General features: G+C 50.8%; 10 protein-coding genes across 10 annotated transcripts; 5 read left to right on the top strand and 5 right to left on the bottom strand.

Annotated features, from left to right (window-relative positions):
* Positions 1-716: 716 nt before the first annotated feature.
* FIBRA_00857 (uncharacterized protein) lies at positions 717-2,385 on the top strand (the record flags this gene model as incomplete). Its single annotated transcript, XM_012322744.1, has 10 exons — positions 717-907; positions 954-1,077; positions 1,136-1,169; positions 1,252-1,505; positions 1,578-1,815; positions 1,868-1,939; positions 2,000-2,015; positions 2,067-2,116; positions 2,168-2,228; positions 2,286-2,385. 10 exons carry the CDS (start codon positions 717-719, stop codon positions 2,383-2,385), a joined length of 1,140 nt encoding a protein of 379 aa, XP_012178134.1.
* Positions 2,386-2,975: 590 nt separating this feature from the next.
* Positions 2,976-3,587, top strand: FIBRA_00856 (uncharacterized protein; the record flags this gene model as incomplete). The annotated part of the gene is made up of 4 exons (XM_012322743.1): positions 2,976-3,080; positions 3,151-3,268; positions 3,334-3,394; positions 3,455-3,587. 4 exons carry the CDS (start codon positions 2,976-2,978, stop codon positions 3,585-3,587), a joined length of 417 nt encoding a protein of 138 aa, XP_012178133.1.
* Positions 3,588-3,734: 147 nt separating this feature from the next.
* On the bottom strand, positions 3,735-4,314 carry FIBRA_00855 (uncharacterized protein; the record flags this gene model as incomplete). Its single annotated transcript, XM_012322742.1, has 4 exons — positions 3,735-3,899; positions 3,956-3,974; positions 4,031-4,236; positions 4,291-4,314. 4 exons carry the CDS (start codon positions 4,312-4,314, stop codon positions 3,735-3,737), a joined length of 414 nt encoding a protein of 137 aa, XP_012178132.1.
* A 584-nt stretch (positions 4,315-4,898) lies between these two features.
* FIBRA_00854 (uncharacterized protein) lies at positions 4,899-6,062 on the top strand (the record flags this gene model as incomplete). The annotated part of the gene is made up of 6 exons (XM_012322741.1): positions 4,899-4,934; positions 5,002-5,376; positions 5,430-5,710; positions 5,766-5,827; positions 5,880-5,980; positions 6,033-6,062. 6 exons carry the CDS (start codon positions 4,899-4,901, stop codon positions 6,060-6,062), a joined length of 885 nt encoding a protein of 294 aa, XP_012178131.1.
* A 750-nt stretch (positions 6,063-6,812) lies between these two features.
* On the top strand, positions 6,813-8,857 carry FIBRA_00853 (uncharacterized protein; the record flags this gene model as incomplete). Its single annotated transcript, XM_012322740.1, has 7 exons — positions 6,813-7,094; positions 7,152-7,544; positions 7,601-7,722; positions 7,776-8,404; positions 8,467-8,578; positions 8,629-8,677; positions 8,732-8,857. The coding sequence occupies 7 exons, from the start codon at positions 6,813-6,815 to the stop codon at positions 8,855-8,857; spliced, it is 1,713 nt and encodes a 570-aa protein (XP_012178130.1).
* An 803-nt stretch (positions 8,858-9,660) lies between these two features.
* On the bottom strand, positions 9,661-10,507 carry FIBRA_00852 (uncharacterized protein; the record flags this gene model as incomplete). Its single annotated transcript, XM_012322739.1, has 2 exons — positions 9,661-10,220; positions 10,282-10,507. 2 exons carry the CDS (start codon positions 10,505-10,507, stop codon positions 9,661-9,663), a joined length of 786 nt encoding a protein of 261 aa, XP_012178129.1.
* Positions 10,508-12,239: 1,732 nt separating this feature from the next.
* FIBRA_00851 (uncharacterized protein) lies at positions 12,240-13,789 on the bottom strand (the record flags this gene model as incomplete). Its single annotated transcript, XM_012322738.1, has 3 exons — positions 12,240-13,041; positions 13,103-13,278; positions 13,334-13,789. 3 exons carry the CDS (start codon positions 13,787-13,789, stop codon positions 12,240-12,242), a joined length of 1,434 nt encoding a protein of 477 aa, XP_012178128.1.
* Positions 13,790-14,647: 858 nt separating this feature from the next.
* FIBRA_00850 (uncharacterized protein) lies at positions 14,648-15,298 on the bottom strand (the record flags this gene model as incomplete). The annotated part of the gene is made up of 3 exons (XM_012322737.1): positions 14,648-14,676; positions 14,732-14,862; positions 14,958-15,298. The coding sequence occupies 3 exons, from the start codon at positions 15,296-15,298 to the stop codon at positions 14,648-14,650; spliced, it is 501 nt and encodes a 166-aa protein (XP_012178127.1).
* Positions 15,299-15,713: 415 nt separating this feature from the next.
* Positions 15,714-18,374, bottom strand: FIBRA_00849 (uncharacterized protein; the record flags this gene model as incomplete). Its single annotated transcript, XM_012322736.1, has 17 exons — positions 15,714-15,860; positions 15,908-15,979; positions 16,037-16,117; positions 16,170-16,316; positions 16,371-16,577; positions 16,638-16,743; positions 16,796-16,872; positions 16,930-17,160; positions 17,224-17,321; positions 17,387-17,486; positions 17,539-17,601; positions 17,656-17,713; positions 17,771-17,887; positions 17,947-18,025; positions 18,076-18,151; positions 18,202-18,264; positions 18,321-18,374. The coding sequence occupies 17 exons, from the start codon at positions 18,372-18,374 to the stop codon at positions 15,714-15,716; spliced, it is 1,776 nt and encodes a 591-aa protein (XP_012178126.1).
* A 364-nt stretch (positions 18,375-18,738) lies between these two features.
* On the top strand, positions 18,739-20,983 carry FIBRA_00848 (uncharacterized protein; the record flags this gene model as incomplete). Its single annotated transcript, XM_012322735.1, has 8 exons — positions 18,739-18,790; positions 18,856-19,031; positions 19,090-19,204; positions 19,250-19,737; positions 19,797-19,900; positions 19,949-20,071; positions 20,119-20,540; positions 20,592-20,983. 8 exons carry the CDS (start codon positions 18,739-18,741, stop codon positions 20,981-20,983), a joined length of 1,872 nt encoding a protein of 623 aa, XP_012178125.1.
* Positions 20,984-22,413: the final 1,430 nt, after the last annotated feature.

Raw genomic sequence — 22,413 nt, 5'->3', positions numbered from 1 at the left:
GGCCTACGGGTCAATGAATTCGAGTGTGGGGTTGGGGGGTACGGGAGCGGGGTGCGGCATCACACCCGGGGGGTAAGCACATATGCAGGAAGATAGCTGGAAGAATGGGACAGCGTGCTAGACAAGATCCCTAGCGGGAAGCCGTGTCTCGACGGTGGCGGCGTCTCGTCTGATCCATATTAGGCGAATATTTATATCATCCGTACGTCAGATGGCTGGTGACGGTATGCTCGATGTGTTCTGGTGTTTTTTTCTGATACACGTTCCACGTCTTCGCCACCACGGAAGATATGCCGAAATGAACATGAGGATGGATGAAGCGAGGAGACGTACTGGGGACGTACGAACGCGGCGAGGGCGGAGTCCACGTGTGCCCGCACCCGCGCGGCAGGCGATCAAGATGCGCCTATTAGGCGGACAAGCTTGCGCTTGATCGTGCGGGCCAGGGCAAACCCAGAACACGATCGCGCAGGAGAGCAAGTCAGGGCCTCTTGCAAGAACCATCATGGGGCCAGCACAGACGCCGGACCTATCTGACCAGCGGCCGATTCTTTTATATCGCCTCCACCTCGCCCGGCCATGGAGCTGCCTTGCGCCCAGACGGCTCTGCCCTCTATAAACGACCCAGTCCCCGCTGAGCCCCTCGGCCTTTGACCGGACCTTTCCATACCTTCGCTTCTGACGACAGTCTCGACCCACGACCCTTCACGCCCATAATGTCCGAGACAAAGATCGCAGCCCCCACTGCACCTCACCACCGTCGCCTCAGCTTCAAGTTCTGGAACGACAAAGCCTCGACCGAGCACGTCGAAAACCCGATGTTGAACGAAACCGCATCCGGATCAACGACTGTTGACGACTTACTCGTACACTACACAAGATACCCAAATAAGTGGTCCCGGGTCCGGTGAGTCCACGTCTGTCTGTCAATACCCCATGCTCATCCCAACCAGGGAGCTCCTCCGTGAACCTGCCGCCGAGTTCTTTGGCGTCATGATCCTCATCTTCTTCGGTACCGGCGTCGATTGCCAAGTCGTCCTCTCCGCCAATACTAATGTCGCTCCAACTCCCAAGGGTGTACGCCCATCTCCGCTGCGTTCTAGTCATCGAGGTGTATTGATAGACTTCGCTCCAGGACTATCTCTCGATCAGCTTCGGATGGGCCGTCGGTGCGTCAGCATTTCCCACCAACAGTCACATCTACGTGCACTGAGCTGAACCCACACTCACCTTTTGCTGGTACGTTCACAGGCACCGCGCTTGGCGTGTGGGTATCTAGTGGCATCTCCGGAGGGCACATCAACCCCGCTGTGACGATCGCGTTAGCCGCGTTTCGCGGTTTCCCATGGCGCAAAGTGCCCATATACATCTTTGCACAGATTATGGGCGGTGTCTGCGGCGCTGGCATCATTTACGCCAACTACATCCACGCCATCGATATCGTCGAGGGGGGTCGGCACATTCGGACCGTACCGGGCACGGCGAGTCTGTTCTCGACCTACGCGGTAAGTTCGTGCTGGATCCATTAGCATTTGGTTCCACACAGGACGAGACCAAACTGACACTCTCGGTTCCAGCTGGACTACATGACATCTGTATCATGCTTCTGGGACGAGGCAAGTAGTCGCCGCCCATTAGCTGCCTGGGACTTGTTGGCTGATCACATCGGGCGGCAGTTTGTCGGCACATTTGCCCTGGTCATGGTCGTGTGTGCCCTAAATGATAGAAATAATGGTCCACCACCACCCGGCCTGGTTCCTCTAGCATTATTCATTACCATCCTCGGTATCGGTGCTGCGTTGGGCATGCAAACAGGTTAGTTTTTGTACTCCAGCATTGCAAAACTTAACCAAACCCATGGTTGCAGGATATGCCATTAATCCAGCTCGTGACCTCGGTCCCAGACTATTGACCGCGATGGTGGGATACGGCAAAGCAGGTTCGTGTTCCTTCCCGGTGACTTTTTGTGAGAAAAGCTACTGACATGAGCAATTGCTAGTGTTCACCTTTCGACAGTACGTAGAGTTTCTCTTCCCCCCGATGATTCAATTGCTCACTTGACGCAGCCAATACTGGTTATGGTGTCCAGTTATTGCACCCATTGTCGGCGGTCTGAGTGAGTCGCTTTCTACGCATGAGGAATGAACACACCTTACTTCCTGTGCAGTTGCGGCCTTGGTATATGACATCTTCATCTACGTCGGCGGAGAGAGCCCGCTGAACAGACCGTACGCAACTCCCCCATTACGCAACAAAGCAGACACTCACAACCATCCTCTCCATAGGAGCAAAATCGCACGAATCCACCACGAGCGGGCAAGGAATGCGGAACGCGGAAAGCCGCCTGCAGCCATCCCAGAAGCATCAGATCAGGATATCGTATGAGCTGACTCCCGCCTACTGACCCTTTTCGATTTCATGGCTCCGGTTTACCATTACTGGCCTTCTTTCTGACCCGTCAGATTTCATTTTAGCTTGTCGCGACTTAGTAGCTATAGTTTTCCTGAGGTATCGGTAGCGTACCGCCTCGGTAATGTGCCGATGGATATGTGACTAGGACAGAAATATGACGCAGGCTCCAGTTCACAAGGGCAATCTTTGAGCTATTCATTATTAGTTCCATACCATGCGCCGTCTGCAAATTGCGACACAGCGCAGCAGTGCGCTGAATAGAAGAGTACATTCTAGAGACACTGAAGAGAGTTAACAAGCACTCGGCGGGTTGATTCAATAGCGCGTTTTGACCCAAGCGTAAATGAGATTCGGGCTATGAAGATGTTATTCGTACGAACTTGAGTGGTGCACGCCGCTACGTCTGTCGACAGTCGTGTCTAAATCGAAGAAGCGCCCGAACGAACTTTGACGCGCCAATAGATCCGCTCTGCACGTGATCACGTGTCCCGAGTTCAGCCATCGGGACTTACAGTGTAAGTTACAGTGCGCCAGCTAGCTTCAGCGACGCTCTGTCCGTCCAAATGACCGACTCTCCATCTGAGTCCCCCTCCTCATCTCCCAAGAAAGTTGTTTTCCAAACCAATTCCACAGGAGACTACTGGACAGATGTCAAGGAGGCTGTGAAGGTGAGGTGTGCTCCGCCTCACCTGCTTGAAACTTACTCACCGGACTTTCTGCACGTTGCACACAAGGCAGAGAATATCATTCTGGGATGACTTGCAAAAGATTGGCGAGATCCCCTGTGCACGGAGTAGCCTTCTCAGTGGCATTGCGAGCGGTGCTGGTGTAGGGGTCATTCGCGGACTGAGTGCTGGTGCGTCTTGCTTGTGTTTTGTGGTTTTCGTGGTCAAGGAGAGTTTGTTGAATAATTGTCTGAAGGTCCTTTCGTCGCGTCCAACTGGGCAGTGGGCACGTTCATGCTCATCTCATTGGGCACATGGTATGCTCTATTTGTGTCGCATAGGCAAAATGCGAGATTATCATAACTCGTAATTTTCAGGGTAAATTGCCGTAGGTCAAGGGATGAAGAGCGTCGACGGATTCAGCAAGTCGTAGAGCAAATTCCAAAACGATTTGCCAAGAAGCAAGATGATCCGACTTCGCAGTCAGATACAAATACATCTGCATCCTGAATATATTACAATGCAAGCATTCTACATACATTGGGGCAACTTCTTGCATTTGGGTGTATTCTATCTAGTGTCAAAACAGATACACTGACAGATTAGCCACACAACAGTAAAGTACCTCTTTGCTCCACTTTGCAACTTGAACGTACGTCAAAAGTGGTATCCCCAGACCTCATGTTTCCAATTTTCAACAAGCTGAGAATCGTTTCTAAACTTTGCCTGGAAGTCCTGGAACCCGCCCTGCAGAACCAGGACTTCGTATCCTGGACCAGGATTTTGGCCTCGTTCCTGAGCATCACGTGTCTCCGCATAGATCTGCGAACGCGCATTAACGATCGCGGATGATTCAAGTACGCTCAGGATAAACTTACCCTAGCGGCTTGGGGACCCCTGATAAATTTTCCATGAGCAGCCATGTCAGAGTGAGAGGATGGGTTTGTGCATACCGAACTTGAGAGAGAGCACAATGGAAGACGACTGTGGGGACATCTTTCGTTTTCGCAACGAGCTCATTGACCTTCACCAAGAACCCATTCGATGGCGAGTTATGTGAACCTTTGATGTTTCCACCGTGCCAGTCGTCGTCCCGCACATCTACAATGCAGTAATCTTTCATCGGCACTTTGTCGCTTCTCATGATAGCGGCCAACTCCTGGGATGCGGCTCAAGACTGTCTCTCTATCACGAGAAGGCTATTCAAACTCACATCGGGGGAAATATACTTGACCATGGTGGCAGCAGTACGAGGGGAGAACCGTGAAAGGGCGGATATCGATCTAACCAAGTTCCGTCGCAACGAGGGACTTCGCAAAACCATGGAAGCAGGCTTATGTCATCCACAGGGATGAACAACCCGCCGCTGCTCACCGGGCTGGATAGGGAGGGTCAAATAACTGAAAGGAGTGCGTGAAATAGCGGCATTTCCGGGTCGCCCCACGAGGCATTACACTGAGAACACGTCTGCCGTCCGCACAGGGACGCGGGTGTAGCAAACGAATTCAAGGCGCTCGCACCCAGGGGAATTTGCGTCATAGGGCGTCTGGAGGGAGTGTAGGTCCTGAGATGAGTTAAATTCAGGGATGCAGGCCGCATTGAGTATAACGCAGTGGTCACCAGCTCACGTAGCAGCAGAGAATCAGATCTGACGAGGACACGCAGCCGGGAGAGGACGCGACGAGTGCGCCGTGGTGCAAACGTCAGACGAACGTGCTGGCATTCGGAACGTGCCGGAGCTTGTAGCCTCACACAGCGCGCCATAAATTTGTCCACTTTCCCTTACCCATCGTTCAACGTCACCACCAGTTCCTCTCCGCAATGTCTCTCCCTCAACCCGTTCCCCCCTCCTGGAAGGTTTGTCTGCCTGCGCGCAAGGCTCTGGCTCTATTTTACTCACCACGTCACGTCTGGACGCGCGCAGGACCTCGGAAAGTCCTCGAACGACCTCCTCGGCAGAGACTTCCCCATAAGCGGGGTTCAGCTTGAGGTCAAGACCAACACCCCCTCCAACGTCGCCTTCAAGGTCAACGGCACCCGCGACTCCAAGTCCGCGCTCATCAACGGTGACCTTGAGGGAAAGTACGTCGACAGGAAGCACGGCCTCGTCTTCACCCAGGCCTGGACGACTTCCAACATCCTCCGTACCCAGGTCGAGCTCGAGAACCAGATTGCTAAAGGTCTCAAGTTCGACCTGAACACTGCCCTCACGCCCGACAGCGGCTCTAAAAGCGCCCTCTTCACGACCACGTACAAGCAGCCCGGCCTTCACAGCCGCGCATTCCTCGACCTTTTCAAGGTATGCGCTGATCTTCGCGTGATTGACCGTCTTACTGATCCGTTTGGTAACAGGGCCCAACTTTCACTGCTGACACAGTTGTTGGCCGGGACGGTTTCCTCCTTGGTGCTGAGGCTTCCTACAACGTGACAGAGGGTAAGGTTACCCGCTATGCGACAGCCCTTGGCTACAGTGCGCCTGAGTACGCCGTCACCCTCCACGGTCTCGGCAACTTGAGCACGTTCGCCGCGAGCTACTACCACCGTGTAAGTCCTGATGTTGAGGCGGGCGCTAAGGCCGTCTACGACACCAAGGCGACCACTTCGGGTGTGAGCCTTGAGGTTGGCACTAAAGCGTAAGTCCTTCATTAGAAGCGATTGGTGAGAAATTTATATGGATCTTTGATTTAGTTACCTCGACTCGTCTGCGTTTGTGAAGGCGAAGATCAACAACTCTGGTATCCTCGCTCTCGGTACGTTCTAAATTTATGCCTGTGTACTGCGTTCTCATTCTACGACCGGCAGGCTACACTCAGGCGTTACGCCCTGGTGTCCGTGCCTCTTTCGGTCTTGCTCTCGACACTCAACGGCTGAACGACGCCTCTCCGTCTGGAGCCGCACACAAGGTATGTGCTTGTTTTCAAAGAATTCAATGCTTTGATTCATGTGTATTCTTAGGTCGGAGCCAGCTTCACTTTTGAGGGTTGAAAACATGTTGTCTGTAGACTGGTAATGCGTCCTCTGTAGGATACACAATAAATAATGTTTCTATAAGATCCGCTGCCGTCAATATTCGATCCTTTCATTTGAGTTTAGCTTATCCTCTAGTGGGGCAGGAAGCGCCAAGCAGTCAAGCTTCATCCGATCGGGTGTAGCTGCGCGCTCTACGCATACCAAAGGCACGAATGAAGTAGGGACTTCGGTTCTTCTCGTCCCTGATCTATTTGACGCTTGAAAGTTGTCAGATAGTATCGCCTCCGTACTAGTTTGCGTCTTTGTGCGCTGTGAATGAGTTAAGGATCGTGTTCAAGGTGATTTGTCGGCGGTATCAATGGCCGCACATATGATATCGGAGGTCAGCATTTCAGTCCTCGGCATAACTCCAGCCAATACATTCCCATGACTAGGGTCCCGTACTTCACAACGGATTAGAGCACCAATTCAGTGACTTAACTTTTTGTTCGGCCATTGTGTAGAATCATTGCTCCAGCGCGGCGCCGGTGCAAATGCACTTCCGATCGCAAAATACGCAGGAACTCCGTGGCACTTCGGAACGCGCTGTGCTTGACAAGTGGCCATTTAGTGACGGTGCTTCCAGGGGCTCCGATCTCCGTGCACGGAGCACTCCATCGTCGACATGTAATAAAGCTATAAAAGCTTGATTGCAAGTTCCTTCATCTCTACCCCCCAGCATTCGTCTATTCTCGCCTCTCAGTGACTCACTGATTAGTTCTTAGTATGCCTTCTATCCGTGGCCAGCATGCACAAGCTCTCTTAAATCGGCACCACAATACACTCGGCGCTATTCCTCCTCTGCGCTCTATTCCAAGGAATCGCGATGAAGTTGTGACTGTTGGGATCATTGGCGCGGGGGCTGCCGGTTTGTATGCTGCGATGATCCTCGAGTCATTCAAGGAATATGGCTATCATTACGAGATTCTCGAGGCTGAACCTAATGACGGGCATACTGGTGGTCGGCTCTGGACCCATAAGTTCTCAGCTTCTGAGAACGATTACTATGTGAGTGCAGATATCAACTAGGTGTAGATGGTATATTGAGGTCGCTCTTCTAAATAGGATCGCGGTGCTATGCGCTTTCCTGACATCCCTTTCATGAAGCGTGTATTTGACCTATTCGATCTGCTTGAGATTTCCCATTCCGACCCAAAGCAGGACAGACTGATACCTTACGTCATGTCCAACCCCAACAATATGCTCTTCTACAACAACATTCGGATGACTGTCGAGCAATACAATCAAACTGCCTCTGCGGTCCCGGATCCGTTTAACATGGGGCTGAAGGCGCGCCCGGAAACTATTTTGGCTACGGCTCTTGGTCGTTTCAAGGACGAGTTGAAGACAAATTTCGCCACCGGATGGGAAAAGATGATGAATTACGACGAGTTTTCCACACGCGATTATATCTACTTTGAGCTTAACACACCTAAACATTTGTGCTATACTGACAAGGTGCGTCGCTCGTCTGTAATCGTAAGGAAGCGTCCTTGCTGAGGGCCGTTTAATAGGTCATCACAAATTTGGAAACAATGGAATCTGCTACGAACTTGTACGACTGCGCCCTCAGCGAAAGCGTGATGGACTCTCTCGACTTTGACTGGAATGATGATCAGAAATGGTTCTGCGTACAGTAAGCAGAATTTTTGCCCGAGCGCGTTGCGACCACTCAAGTCATTTTTCTAGGGGTGGAGCGGAAGTGATTTCCCAGAGGATGGCGACCCGCATTCGTTACGACAGCATTCACCGCGGGAAGCGTGTTACAACTATTGCCCCCGCTTCATCGCCCGGCAGTATCATCCCGCCGACGTCGATGCACGTCACCGTCGCCGGAGAATCGACTCCCCGCACATACTCACACGTCATCGCGACCATGCCACTGTCCTGTCTCGCGCTTGTCGATACAACGCAGTGCAACCTATCTTGGGACGTGCAAACGGCAATCAGGGTGTTGCATTATGACGCCTCGGTCAAAGTTGCCATCAAATTCACGAAGCGGTGGTGGGAAGCGCCGCCATTTAACAACATGGGCGGGGTCTCTTCTACTGATCGGCCAACGCGAGTAGTAATTTATCCGTCCTATGGGATGGGCGGGACGGACGCTACTATCATTGTCAGCTATACCTGGGCACAGGATGCCATGCGATTCGGTGCTCTGGCTCACGGGAAGAACTCTGAGTCGGAGAAGATTCTACTTGAGGTCATTTTGAAGGATCTCGCGGATATACATGGCCATTATCTCACCGCTGATAGCCTGCGCGACATGGTGGTCGATCATGAGGTATGGAGCTGGTACAACCATGAAAATTCAGCTGGTCAGTTACTGCTCTCTCCAGTTATGCATCAAGCTCTGGTTGACCCTTTTGCTTGCGTACAGGTGCATTCGCTCTGTTTGGACCTGGGCAATTTAGCAATCTTTATCCTGAATTGACCAAGCCGCCGGCTGGCCTGCTCCACTTTGCTGGAGAAGCATCAAGTGTACACCATGCGTAAGTACCAGCTGTTCGCGGCTGTACCATCTTTGACGGGTTCTGCGTAGATGGGTTCTCGGTGCTCTCAATAGTGCATATCGCAGCATCCACGAAATCGTAAGTGATCATCGTGCCTTGAATATAGTGTTCTACAACCAATATCTATTCTAGCTTGTTGCTGAAGGGAGAGATGATCTTGTCAAGATACTCCAGGAAAAATGGGGCCTGGTTGATGAGGTTGATGACCCGCTTGTGAAGAAACAGGTTGCATTGGGCCAGGCGAAATCCATTGCCTGAGTGTTATTTGCGGGGAGTGAATAATGTTACTATAGTGTATAGTTACCGGAGTCTTTCCATGGCCCGCCTAGCTCAATCGGATAGAGCGTCAGACTCTTACGGCGGGTTCACCAGGTGCTCCTGGGTTCAGAACATGGTCATGTTATCTGAAGGCTGCGAGTTCGACCCTCGCGGTGGGCTAGTATTTTTCCTTAATTTATGTCATTCCGTGCTTTGAAGATACTTGATGTGCTGATGTACAGTAACAAATTCTCACTGGATGATGTGAAAATGGCTAGCCTGTTTAAAGCTGCTTCAGACTCAGATTTGGCCTGACAGCCGCGGCAGAAGCAATCCCAGACTCTCATTGTAGCAGCTGCCATTCTTGACCATGCCTTCATACTGAGGTGTATAGCTGGCAAGAACAAATACATCTAAGCCTCGTTCAGCATACTCTTCTGCAAGGAGCCAAGACTCTTTCAGCTTGATAAAATGTTGGGATCAATCACGAATGAATGTTTACTTTGATTTTCTCATTGCTCTTCAATCGTTGTATACTCTGACTTTTGGATATGTTTTCGGCCGTATTCTGTGATCTTTGGTATCGTCATCTGCAGCAAGTTTTATTTCGGCTTGCTTGAGATAGTATTGGGCAGACACGGCTGCGCAAATGACGGTAAACTAAATGAATGTATGCAATCGATTCCCGTATTCGTTCCTCCCTGAAACCCGGACATCACCATCATCCTCTGAAATCTCATATACAAGGAGCTGTACCATTCAAACACTACCAACAGGGTATATCGGTTACAAAGGAACCGCGTTCACTGTGAAGCAATAGTAAGATATTTCTCGAACCAAGCCAGAGCTTGCTCCTTCGCTTTGTCTCGCGCCTGCTTCTTCTTTTCATCCGCCATATTGACTCGAACAGTCCAACCGTGGTGGACACCGTCGTATATGATCACTTCTAAATCCGTGAGACCGCGGTCTTTCAACAGCTTCTCCGCCTCCTTTCCTCGGACGGCACCGAAACCTGCTGGATCTTCAGCCGCCAATGCAAAGCTAATAGGCTTCGATATATTATCCAGCTCGGTGGGATATTTTACGAGTGACGGATGGCAGGCAACGGTGGCATCAAAATCGCTGTTCATGGTGATCGCATAGCGGCCACCCCAGCAAAAGCCAATAAAGCCGATTTTTGCGTCTGCCTGCGTCTGCCGGAGCTGCTTGAGCAAGGTACCAATCTTGGCTGACTGTGCTGTCTTGCTATTGCGAAGAATGAATGGCACAAAAGCGAAGAGGGATAGTGGACGCAGCATGCGCTGGAGAAGAGTGGGCGTGTCCGCGGCCACGGCAGAGAGCGTCCATTGAGGTAGTTCACGGCCTGTCGTACAAAATGATTTAGCCACTATAAGGATGAAACAATGTTTAGTGCGAGCACAGACCATCAAAGAGGTCAGGTATATAGACTCGAAAGCCTCGCGCAGCATATTCGTCCGCGAGCAATCGGGTATTGATAAAATTCCATCCAAAGATATCCACTCCGATGACAATAATACGTTTGCTGTCGGGGTCACCGGTCGCGTATGTCGGGAGGCCTGCGAGAGTGATCTCCTGGCCTATCGAGCTGCCCGAGTGAACGTTGCCGGACACACAGTCAACACAGGCCATCTGAGTCGCGGACGGAGGGGTGCGGGTCTACGACATCGCTGGATCTCGGAATTTTATGCTGGATAAGCTGTATGATCTGATAAATTCGCACCTGGGAATTTCTTAAAATCACGTTCGGAGGAGCATTCCGCCGCCGTGGGTGTTGCGTGGTTCAGTCGGTTCGTTGAGTGAGTAGAAACTTGCACTTTGTGCCCGAAGGAATCCCGAAGTGCCCCCCCCCCGGGTAATTAGCGCTGACTCAACGCGATCGTCAGACCGCCGCCTAGACTCAGGCTGCATGGCACTGAACGCTTCCCCGAAATCAACTGCTGATACCATGCATTCACATGAGACAAATTCCTGACGCAACAATCCGTCAACAAGGTTTGCATGACAAGCCGACTCTCCGCGGCCGGACGTACCACGGCTCGGTCACTGAGTGCCGCCTCTTTCTCATTTCTGCTGACCTCCACGATTAGGCCCAGAGCTGAGCCAGATTGCTCAAAATATCGTGAACAAGGCGCCGGCATGCGGGGTACGAATTGCCTTCAAATTCTCATGAGAATGGTCGCCCTGTCTAGCAAATGGCTTGAAAGTGAATCTGACAATCGTCGCGGTATCTATACTGTTGACAATCGTTCCAGCCTGGTATTACTTGTGCTGCAGCTGTACTCCTCTAGGGTGGGTAATTTTCTTCCTCTTGTGTTCCATTTTCGAGACACGGAAACCTCGTGTCTTGGTTGTTATAAGATCACCGGAATGTCCCTGTTCGGGCAAGCTGTATATCCCCGCAAGTCCAGACGAAATTTAATAGTGTACCGTAGGCACCGATTGAGCGCCGATGCACCTCGTAGAGGGACATGCCAACGCGTTATTGGAGAATGTTAAATTAGACAAACTATCGGGTAAGCTTAATTCCACCACTAGGACGAGTATATGTCGCGACAAGAATGTCAATGCGGATCGAATCACTCTAGCTATCGACTTCACGATCAACTGGCCGTCAATAGTTCGATGAGTCATATCACTTAAACTCGGTACGGGCTCAAACTGACTCTGCCCTTCGTTTCGTAGATACAAAGGCGAGCAAGCTAACTGAACTTCATAATATACACTGATCCTCTTGTAGACAAGGCGTCGATCGCCGCCGGACTGACTAGACAAGGCACTGTTTCTAATTTACCTTGCCTTTGCCATTCTCGCCTTTAGCTTCTGTGTGCTTCTCTAGATCCGCGTCTGCATTCTCTTTCATCTGCCTGGCATACATATTGCTCTCCCGATACTACTTAGATGCATCGCAACAATGAGCGGTAGCAACGGCTCATTTCTTTTTGTGATACTTCTGACACAATGAGATGTCTATATTCCTAGTTCGCTACAACGACTCGCTCCCAATGCACCTTGGGATGCACGGCGCCTCTAAAAGGCTACAGAGCGATTTATATCTCAATCAAGTAAAATGTATGTCCAAATGTGTCCTGATATTCATATAAAGCCTGTACACTGATACTGAGCCCCCGAGGGTAGTTTTTAGGAGGCAAAGAACGAGATGTAGAACACGAATTATTTGGGTGGATTCTCGTCACAGGGTGGTGTTACAGCTGTCTCGCCGTCTTTGGCGCATACATGCTGTAGCTGTTCATTATTGAAATATTGTTTTATCCGCAGCGGTTTCAGCAATTTAAATGTTCTCTCGCACAAACTTTTTTTAATTCCGACATCGAACATAGACAAAACCAACAAGTTCGACTGCTTACATATTCAACTTCTGCCGTGCCATAAAGAGATCCATCCAATCCCTCACCTTAATATCTGCCATCTCCTCAGACATGCACTCATCCCAAAAGCCCGCAGGATCACGAACGAGATGATCGGTCAGCTCAACAAACTTAGCCTTCGTGCAATCGATGGTGTCCTCCCTCCATGGATGGCCGATCGGACGCTCGACGAGCACCTCGTCGAGGAGGGTCCCATCCTCCATTGTGACGCTCACTGCCGACGCGCACTTACGCTGCTTGCGCGCATGGTAGTCCAGCGTCATCTGCGGGTCCTCCTCCATTGTCATTTTTGCCCGGAGCGCGTCCACGCGGGGGTCTGTCGCCCAAGGCGCATCGTCCTCGTAGTCCTTCGTCGTCAGCCAATCGCCCTTGAGCAGCGTCACCGCGACCATATAGCGCATACAGTGGTCACGATCCGCGGCGTTGTGCAATGGGCCTGTCTTATCGATGATCGTCATCGCAGCCTCCTGCGTGCGGATACGAATTGCTCGGACTTGGTCCAGGCGGCCGCGCAGCTGATTCGAAAGCGACAGTGCGGCTTCCACAGCGGATATCGCATGTCCCTCGGCGGCGACAAGCTTGATAAAGTAGCTCTCGATAACCGTGTTGCCAAACGCGACGGGAAACACAAACGGCTTGCCATCAAAAGAGGTATCGTAGAAACCCCATTTGGGCGCGGTGAGGACAGTGGGATAACCTGGCTGACCCGACTTTGTCATCAGAACGAGATGTACAGCGCGCATACAGGCATCTCCTGCGGCCCAGCCCTTACGGGGGCTATTCGAAGACGCATATAGGCACTCAACTCGACGAATATAAAATTTGGCGTGCAACTGACCTTGTGTTCGGGGATTGTCTATAGACGCGGAGAGGCTGCCCGTCCGCAAATGCCTGGGTGATAGCAGCATTGGTTTGTTCTCGCGTCAGTCCCATCAGCTTCGAGACAACGGCTGAAGCAGCGATTTTGACGAGAACAACATGATCGATGCCCACTTTGTTAAAGGCATTTTTGAACTACAGTGGTTCGTTAAGATCAAGTCGATAGTCAGACTATAGATGTAAGACCGACCTGAAAACAGCCTTGAATTTCGTACGCTTTTATGATCGCTTCCAGCACGTCTCGCATCGTGATATTAACGTTTCCTTCACGGCTCAGCCAATCCGCGACAGGAAGGATAGCGCCAATGTTGTCGGATGGGTGTCCCCATTCTGCACCAGGAAATGCGTCGCTATGGTCCAAGTACCGTATAAGGGCACCGAGATCAAACGACGCCTTCAGGGGGTCAAGGACATACTTCGTCCCAGGGAGTGGGAACCCCTCCGGTACTACAGTGCCCTTGACTACGGGGCCGATGAAAGAAGGACAAGCCGGCAAGCTCTCAATAGCACAGCCGAGAGAGTCAAGCAGAGCGACGCGGGCTCGCCTCCAGGCTTTTGCGGAGGTGACTTGGTAGTCAAAGACATAGTCAGCAATGGACTGTATGACGCTATCATAAGCCGGGCGGGTATTATCGTTGGAAGACATAAGAATGCTTGCTATGAGACGATTGAGGCCGCTTGAATACGGCCTTGGATGACCCCTATATATAAGAGATGCGACTGCTTGAGGATCTTTGGAAATTGGAATCACGATGATCGGGTATGGAACTTGGAGCTGTATTCAAATGCTGACAATCAGATGTCAGTGCCTTGGTGAATCCTTCCCGACAGAGCGCGTTGGACGTAGTAATACTTAACATCAGATGAATAGATTTTCAAAGAAGTTCGGGTGATTAGGATATTGAGCGTTGCGGTCCTATTGGGGAAGCTAAAAGCAAACACATTAGTGTGTTCCCGGCATCATCAATCGTCTGCTATTGCGGCACGGATGTCGGCTCGGGAGTTATCTCCTGCGGACGTGTGTTACTATCAGCAAAATTGACAAACAAAACATATCACATTCACCGGCCGCTCAAGAATATATCGCTTCCCCTTGTCAGGTCGGCGTGGAGTGTTTGATGAATGCAAGAATCACACGTCTGAAAGTGCATTGATGTTGCCCAACGCAAAGCTTAACATTCACGGAATGTAAACCACGTCTAACCTTCGAAGCCGATAGCCGATTGAATAACAGACAACTTCAGTGGTGAGAGGTCGACAATAGTCAAATTCATCACAAGAGCATCGGATAGGCGTTAGGTGTAAGAGTATTATAAATAGCTTCATTCCAGTCGATGCTACACCCTTCGATTCAATTATCTGAGGCTCTACAACATTTCTTCAGTTCGCGAACGAAATTAGCAGGACGTCCGACATGCGGCCACACACGACAAGCCGGTCGGTGGGAGATCTGATCTTGGTAGGATAGAGAATGTCCGACGTCGCGTGCCTACTTCAGCTTAGATCAAGCACCTCGGGAAACCTTGTCCAGCACTTAGGCGAAAGAGATCAGTGAAAGATGTCGCGCGATAACATGCACACCACGTACCACTCTCATATGCGACCTCACTGTAATCAGTTCCCTGAATTTCAGCAGCGATACCAACGAGGGAACGTCGAAGAGCATCCTTCGATGAGGCGAACAGCATCTTCTGCTTGATCTTAGAGTCATCCGGAGACCTGTGGCACAACGACCCAGCACCGTCAATGATCGCAGCATATATCGAGGAGATGCGTGCGATAAATGCTACACATTATCGGACTGCAGCACTGACCAAGAGAAGAATGTGATCTTGTTCCTCTTGCCCGCTCCCTCTTTCTCATACTCAAAATCGTAAACGGCCCATCTGGGCTCTGTCTCGGGAAGGTTGCTGAGGAATTCGTCGTAATCGTTAGACTGAGACTCCTTCTCGACGATGATCTCCGTGTTGGTCGAGTTGAGCGTGAAGACGATGTACTTGATTTTCTTCCCGAGCTTGAGGTTCTGGTATGCCGAAAGGCAGTCAGGGCTCACGCCGACGCCGGATTGGGAGGCCTGTAACGCCGCAGACGCGCGAGATGGGCGCGATTGAGCAATCAGGCATGGATCTATTGTTGAGAGCACAATACACACCATGCTAATGTGTCGGAGAGAAGTGAAAAAGAAAACAACTAGCGGGGGAGATGAGGTATGGAGGAATAGGACAAGATGTGAACCGTATAAGTATCGTGATACGGGCGACTCCGGCGATTGCCACTCAGATTGCCCACAGTTGGCCGACCCCTTGCTCACCGCTCTACCTCACTCGTTCATTGCTGCGGACGCAGCACTTTGGCCATTCTGGAATCAAAAACCAAGTAGTCAATTCCAATTTCTATGTTGCACACTGCTTATAACATGCACACTGCTAAAAACATCGATGATAAACTGAAGTTAATCCCAAGCGCTCATTACGATAAAGTATACGATCAATACGATCGTATCTATAATCTATGCCGATTGCAGCATGTATACTGCATTGATTGTATGGTCAATAACTAAGGAATACACGCTACACGAACACTGCATCCAACCACGCCTCATAGTCATATTGAGGCTCCTCGGTGCCGTCCTGCGCAGAGGGCATCGCATCCCGCAGAAATTCGATCGCATTTGGTGGGAGTTGCGCCACCCGCAGGTCAAGTTCCGTGACGAATGGCTGCGCGACGCGATCAGCGGGTGAGAAGCTGCGTAGAAAGAGCTTACTTTGTCACTAGCAATTCCTCGGAAAGCCTCACGCAGCTGCTCAGAAGAGGTTTGATCCTCGGTGATCTCCACCTGAGATGAAATCCGCTTTCAGGATATCACATTATAATGGAGACATAACCCACGTACCAACAGATTGATAAATGCTTCAAACGTCACCGCACCGTAATCATGAAGCAGCTGGTCATAAATGATATCCATATCCTCGTCCTGTACCAGGCTATGTAACTTAAACCTTATACAAGGCACAGCTCGTACGCACCGAATACACTATGCCTAGACTGGCAAGTGCTGCAGCCATCTCAGATAGATTGAGAGTGTTGGTCTCATCTTTGTCAAAGTATCTGAACGTGCTTTCGAATTGTTCGAGTTGTGCCGGCGTTAAGTTTGTCATGTTTCGTGATACAATCTAGTCCAATCGCATCAGTGATAGCGAAAACAGGATTCCCAGATAAAATTTGACCTGGTTGTCAATAAATGCAATCTTCTTCGAAATACTTTGTTCCAAAAGCTCTAGTTCAAACTCAAGGTCCTGGCAGGTAAAGACCGTGTAATCATTCTCATCCACATTGGCCGCCCGACACTCGTCCTCTGCGCTAACTACCGTAGCAAGAGCATCTGACAGGGCAGGGATCCGTGTTCGCAGTTGTCCTACTTGTCGTTGTTGCTCCTGTAAATATGTATCATACGATCAGTCCGAGAAAGTTTTTACAACCTCAAATGACCTTACCTCGAGCGCACCCTCGACCCCAGCTAGCTCGGACGATATAGCTCTTAGCCGCTTCTCGAAGTCATTCGCCAGGCTGGCAAACTTCTTGCGAAGGGATTCTTTGATTCTAGCAGCACGGACATTGGTGACTGAAATTACACTTTACAGATACGACTCACTGCCGAATCTCAGCATTTATCGCTCGCGATCGTTTAGCTTCGGAAGTAAGTAGTGCAATCCACGCTGCATCCAAGTCCTTGATTGGGCCCAATGATTAAACGCGACAATTTGCGACCGAGAAACAGGCACGAACAGAGATTGCGAGCCCGAGCGGCGGGACATATTCTTGCAGCCCGTACGTTTTGAGCTTTGTCTGCACATTTCCGAAAAGGGTCGTGACGTCCTGCTTTTCTGTGACCCACTTACGTTTCGTTGTCTGCTTATAAGTGGCAAATTGGGATGAATGCTCCTTGGCATCCGTATATGTGCCAGTAAATTGGACTGCAGACCATCGAGTTTGGATCTCGGACATAGCGGCCAGGAGCTGGGAAGAGTCGTAGAAGAATCAGAACATTTTTCATCTGCACCAGCGCTGGATTTCACAAACCTCACGGACCCGTCGTTCATAGTCATTTTTGCTAAGCCAAATAGAATGCATGAGTTCCGCAAATTTCTCAACCCGCCGAGACACAGTCTCTGCCTGGTCTACAAATGTCCAAGCCAGCATAACTATTTTTACATGTATATCGCAAAGGGGTTATGTCACATACCCATCGAAGAGAAAGCATGAAAAAAACTGGCAATGTACGTCATCACACTGCGTTCGTCTGGGTGCGCATTGTCGCACAGATCTGCCACTTCGAGAAGTTGCTACGAGATGTCAATCCAAACACCTGACCTTGACGGTGTTCAATGGACTCACGGGTATGCCCAGGTGCTGGGCAGCAACTTCAAAGGCCAGTTGGGTATTTCCATGACGATCTGTCTAAAAAAAACTTCATCAGTAGCCACACGCCGACACAGTACAGCAATAGACTACTTTGTCTAGGGTAGCATAATCAATCAAGTCAGGACGATGACAGTGAATGAGTGCGCATCTAGAAGCACGACAATCATTCTAAGCAAGTAGGAGAATACAAACAGGGCTCACGAACAATGCAAGCCCATCAGACCAGCTTAGGGAAAAGTCTTGTACGTTGACTTCTTTATAAGGTGCAGTCTTGCGCTGACACCATAACAATAAGCCCTCTTTTGCTGACAGACCCTCTTCGCTTTCGAAAGAAATATAATTGAGAGAGAGGTATACATTAACAAACAGTTACTCGCTGACCTTATATCGGCGATCGTGAAACGTAGAATGAGTGTCCAGATCATTCCGAGGATCAGCTTAAGGTTCCCGTCAATTATGTCTGATGGACTGCTCAAGTCATCAATAGATAGAAGTGGATAAATAACACACCCTCGGGTCCGATATTAGTTAGCTTCACACCTCTTGAAGAGATGAATTCGAGAGCTTTGTTCACATTTTCAGCCTTCTGTATGCGCATGCGCGGATTTCTGTTGTATCTTCCGAGCGACGTATCACCTTACCATACGCATAAGACAAATTGTGAATGCCGCCCAAGGTACAAGTAATACCCATGATTTCCTAATATCGAGCACGCATCGTGAACCGCCGTGGACAACTGCCCGCAAGACGCTTACCATCAATTGAATCAGTCGGACACCATCGGAAAGGTCCCTCACGAGCGAGGTCATCGGAGGATATCCGTTTGATTCGAGTCTCGTGTTGAGCCTACAGAGATCAATTAATCTGAGCGAAGGCGAGGCCTGCAAGCAACAGTCACCATTTGCAAAATGTCCTTTCTTGCACATCGCGGGAGCGCGTTTCCAGAGATTCCATTCACAATGTCTGTTGATACCACGAGCCAGTCGGAAGGCCGAGTTCAGTATCACCGCTGAAGATGAGGAGCGCAAGGTCGAAGATTGATTAGTGTGGCGCGTCAAAGACGCGTACTACTGGTGAGCGCGTTATACAAACTCCGAAACGCGTCCACCTTCTACCCACCATTGGGTTGTTTCTCTTTCTCCTCTCGCGACTCTCATATCTGAACGAGCATCTATGACTACACAGTTTGAGAACATCTACCATGGCCTCTCTCCCGAAGTTGGAAGTATGTCGAAATTAATCCCAATGCTCACACAAGTGAAAAGCGGAGAACTGATTGTCATTTTCTAGAGTTCCGTATCGCGTCAAGCGGAATGGCATGGAAGGGCGAGGATAGCGAGAATATGATGGCAATGACTGCTGCGGACATCAAATGGGCGCAGTGGATGAGGGTCGCCCGCAACCATCAACTGAGAATAGGTCTTAAGGATAGATCAAGGGAGACATTTGACGGCTTTTCACGAGAGGTAGGCCCTTGAGCAGACTTGGTGTAGAGGATTGCATGTTTTCAATGTATCGCCACAGGATCATGATAAACTTGCGCAACTGCTCAAGCAGCATTTCAGTGTGACGCTGGAGACGAAAGAAACCTCATTCAAGGGTTGGAATTGGGGAGTCACGGACTTCCAGGGCATGTTTGGTTGATTTTTTGAAGTAATGCATTACTGAAGTACAGCCAACGCAGGCCAGGACCTTGCATTTCTTGTCTCTAACAAGACGGCTTTCGAACTTCCACTCGACCATGCGTCAAACTCCAACATCGCCGGACGGACTGAAGTCTCACTCGAATTCGTTACGCCATCAGGCAACAAGAAGGCTGCACGAAATGCTCCAGATGAGATGGTTGAGATCCGCTTTTACGTGCCAGGGACTGCCACCCGCGACCGGGGTTCCGACGCAGGCTCGCAGAAGTCAGACGACGAAGAGGAGATCAGCGCTGCTCAAGCATTCCACGACATTGTGAAAGAGAAGGCTGAGATCGGACAAGTTGCAGGCGATGTTATTCTGAGCTTCGAGGAAGTGCTCGTCCTCACCCCTCGAGGCCGATACGACGTCGATATGTTCCCTGAATTCTTGCGATTACGCGGAAAGACATATGATTACAAAATCTTGTATGGCAGCATCTCGAGGCTGTTCCTGTTACCAAAGGACGACCAGCACGTCTTGTTTATAGTGGGTGAAACGGTCTGGATTAAGGGGATGTGACGGCTGACCTAAATTTTCTCGTAAAGCTCAGTCTCAGCACACCCATTCGACAGGGTCAAACTCGATATCAGTACCTGGTAATGCAGTTCAATCGGGAGGAGGAGATCACAGCAGAGCTTAATATGTCTGAGTACGTACACCAGAACGAGTCGTTGTATCATGCTGATGATAACCACAGAGAAGAGATTGCCAAATATGAGCGACTCAAAAAGAACTACGAGGACCCTACGTTCGAGGTTGTCTCTGGGGTCTTCAGAGCGCTCTCGGGTAAGAAAATTATTGGCGCAGGCAGTTTCCAAAGGTAAATCCAAACTTCCTGACACGACCTGGTACTGACTGTCGTCTTAGTCACGACGGACACCCTGGAATCAAGGCTAATTTGAAGGCTGTTCAGGGTGACCTCTTCTTGCTCGAGAAATACATCTTCTTTGTGTCCAAACAGCCAACCTTAATTGAGCTCTCTGACATTCACCAGGTCGTCTTTTCTCGTCTGGGTGCCGGCCTGGGTGCTACTGCCGCTCGCACGTTCGATTTGAAAATCGTCACAAAGAGCGGGCCAGAGTATACATTCACTTCGGTCAATAAGGAGGAACATGAGGGCACGGAGACGTATTTGAAAGAGAAGAAGGTTAAGGTAAAGAATGAAATGATGGAGGGCGAGCTCATCTTGGCCGCGGACGACGAGGACGAAGAGATGCAGAGCGTTGCGAGCAGCGGAGAGGAAGTACCGAAGCCCAGATTGGGCGGCGAGGATGACGACAGCGAAGAGGGTGAGTGGACATGTGAGCCTTGTGGTTCCTGGGTACTGACGCCCTCCCCAGACGAAGACTTTCAGGCGTCAGAATCCGATGAAGGGTCCCCAACGGACAGTGATTCATCGGACGAAGGTGGTAAAACCGCCTCTGATGCCAGTGGTGACCGCGAGTTCACCAAGGCTGCGAAGGGCAAGGCAAAAGCCCCAAAGAAAAAGGCGCCTGCGAAGGACAAGGTGCCAGAGAAGGACAAGGCGCCAGAGAGCGACGCTGAGGATGATGAAAAGCCTAAGAAAGCCGCTCCCCCTCGACCAAAGCCAAAGCCCAAGGCCAAGAAAGGCGACGACACCATGGACGTTGACGAAGAGCGGCCGAAGCCACGGCCCAAACCTCGGCCCAAAAAGAAGGACGATGCAGAGGAGGGACCAGCGAAGAAGAAACAAAAGAAATCCGCAGACTAACCTTCTCCCATTCGTCTTTCGCCACTCGACTTGTCACTATATGGTTTCAATCCAATGTTTTTATATTTTAGTTGATACTAATGTATTGCTACGACTGGCTATCGCGCTACAGAACGGTATTACAAATGAGCGTGGTAGTGATGTGCTCCGCTGAGACATGCATATCTAACATCAAAGAGTGACCCTATACACCATGATCTATGACACAGAGAGGAAGAATCTAATAAATATGTTACACGGCCTGTCGCTTTGCCAGCAGTGACCCGGGCTCGAATCCGACAGGTGCCCCAGCGGGATTGTCAGTCTTGGGCGTAGCGACATTCACTAGGGGTTGGACGGGACGCTGACCAGCGCGCGTGGTGGCGCGGGCAAGGCCTCCACCAGAGGATATGACATTGCGCTCTTGGAAGAGGACATAGGACTGTAAATAATAGCCCATTAGAGGGATTTTAGGACCATACAATTAGAATCACATACCCTGGCGAGCAATATTTTCTCCAGCCAATTCTTGCCTTCCCCTTCCGTACACGAGAACACATGTACATAGTCAGCCGTATTCTCGAAGAACGACAAGCTGTCAGTAGATTTGACGGCAAAAACATATGGTTTGGGTGCCTTGTGCGGGCGCGTGATGTAGTACCCGTCAAAATTGCTGAGAGAGCACAGGAAAACGCCATCCTTGGCCTACATGCACTGCATAAGATAATGGCGTCACGAGAAACAGAGGGGACTTACGCTGTCGCGCTTAGAAAGCCAGAGACTGTGTTCTCGCAGCTCCATCCACCGCTTTTGCCACTTTCCGCGCTTGTACTCGTGCTGCACATATCCTCCGCAAATGGGCGAGCTCCGTGGGATGGCCTGCGGACAAGGACAAGTCAGCGACCCGGCCTTCGGAGCGCGCAAAATAGCAAGTCACCCACCGAACGGCTGAGCACCGGCGCCAGCAGCGTCTTTTTAATCACCAACAAGTTGACAATTTTGTCGGTGTTCCACGAGCTACAGACCTCAGAGAGCATCTCGAAGCTCCGGATCGGCCGCTCTGTGAACAACGCATGAGAAGACGCACGTCCGTCGCCGAGAACTTTACTCACCCATGCCAAAGTCCTGGGCAGCCTCCCAGAGCATCCACCCCCCGCTACCAGCCCCATCGCCCAGGGCGCCCTGGCCATCCACGATCTGCAGGACCTCGCCCGCGCTCGTGGACGCGCCGATCTCCACGACGACATACTTTTGCATGTTGCCGATGAAGATGCGTTGCTGCCACGCCGCCTGCACTTTTGCCGTCGCAGGCAAGGGCGACGTAGGGAGGGGCGCAAACGGCGAGACGATTGTGTGCGCGGGCGGTGGCGGGACCACGTCCGTCACGGACGGCTTCCGCGCGCGAGATCGCGTGGCCGCCGAGATGCTCTCGGGATCGATGGGCGGGAGGC

The sequence above is a fragment of the Fibroporia radiculosa genome (assembly GCF_000313525.1).
Source record: "Fibroporia radiculosa TFFH 294 genomic supercontigs, scaffold366, whole genome shotgun sequence".
NCBI classification, from domain to species: Eukaryota; Fungi; Basidiomycota; class Agaricomycetes; order Polyporales; family Fibroporiaceae; genus Fibroporia; species Fibroporia radiculosa.
The sequence above is the reverse complement of the archived record's forward strand: the minus strand, read 5'-3'. Positions and strand labels throughout refer to the sequence as shown.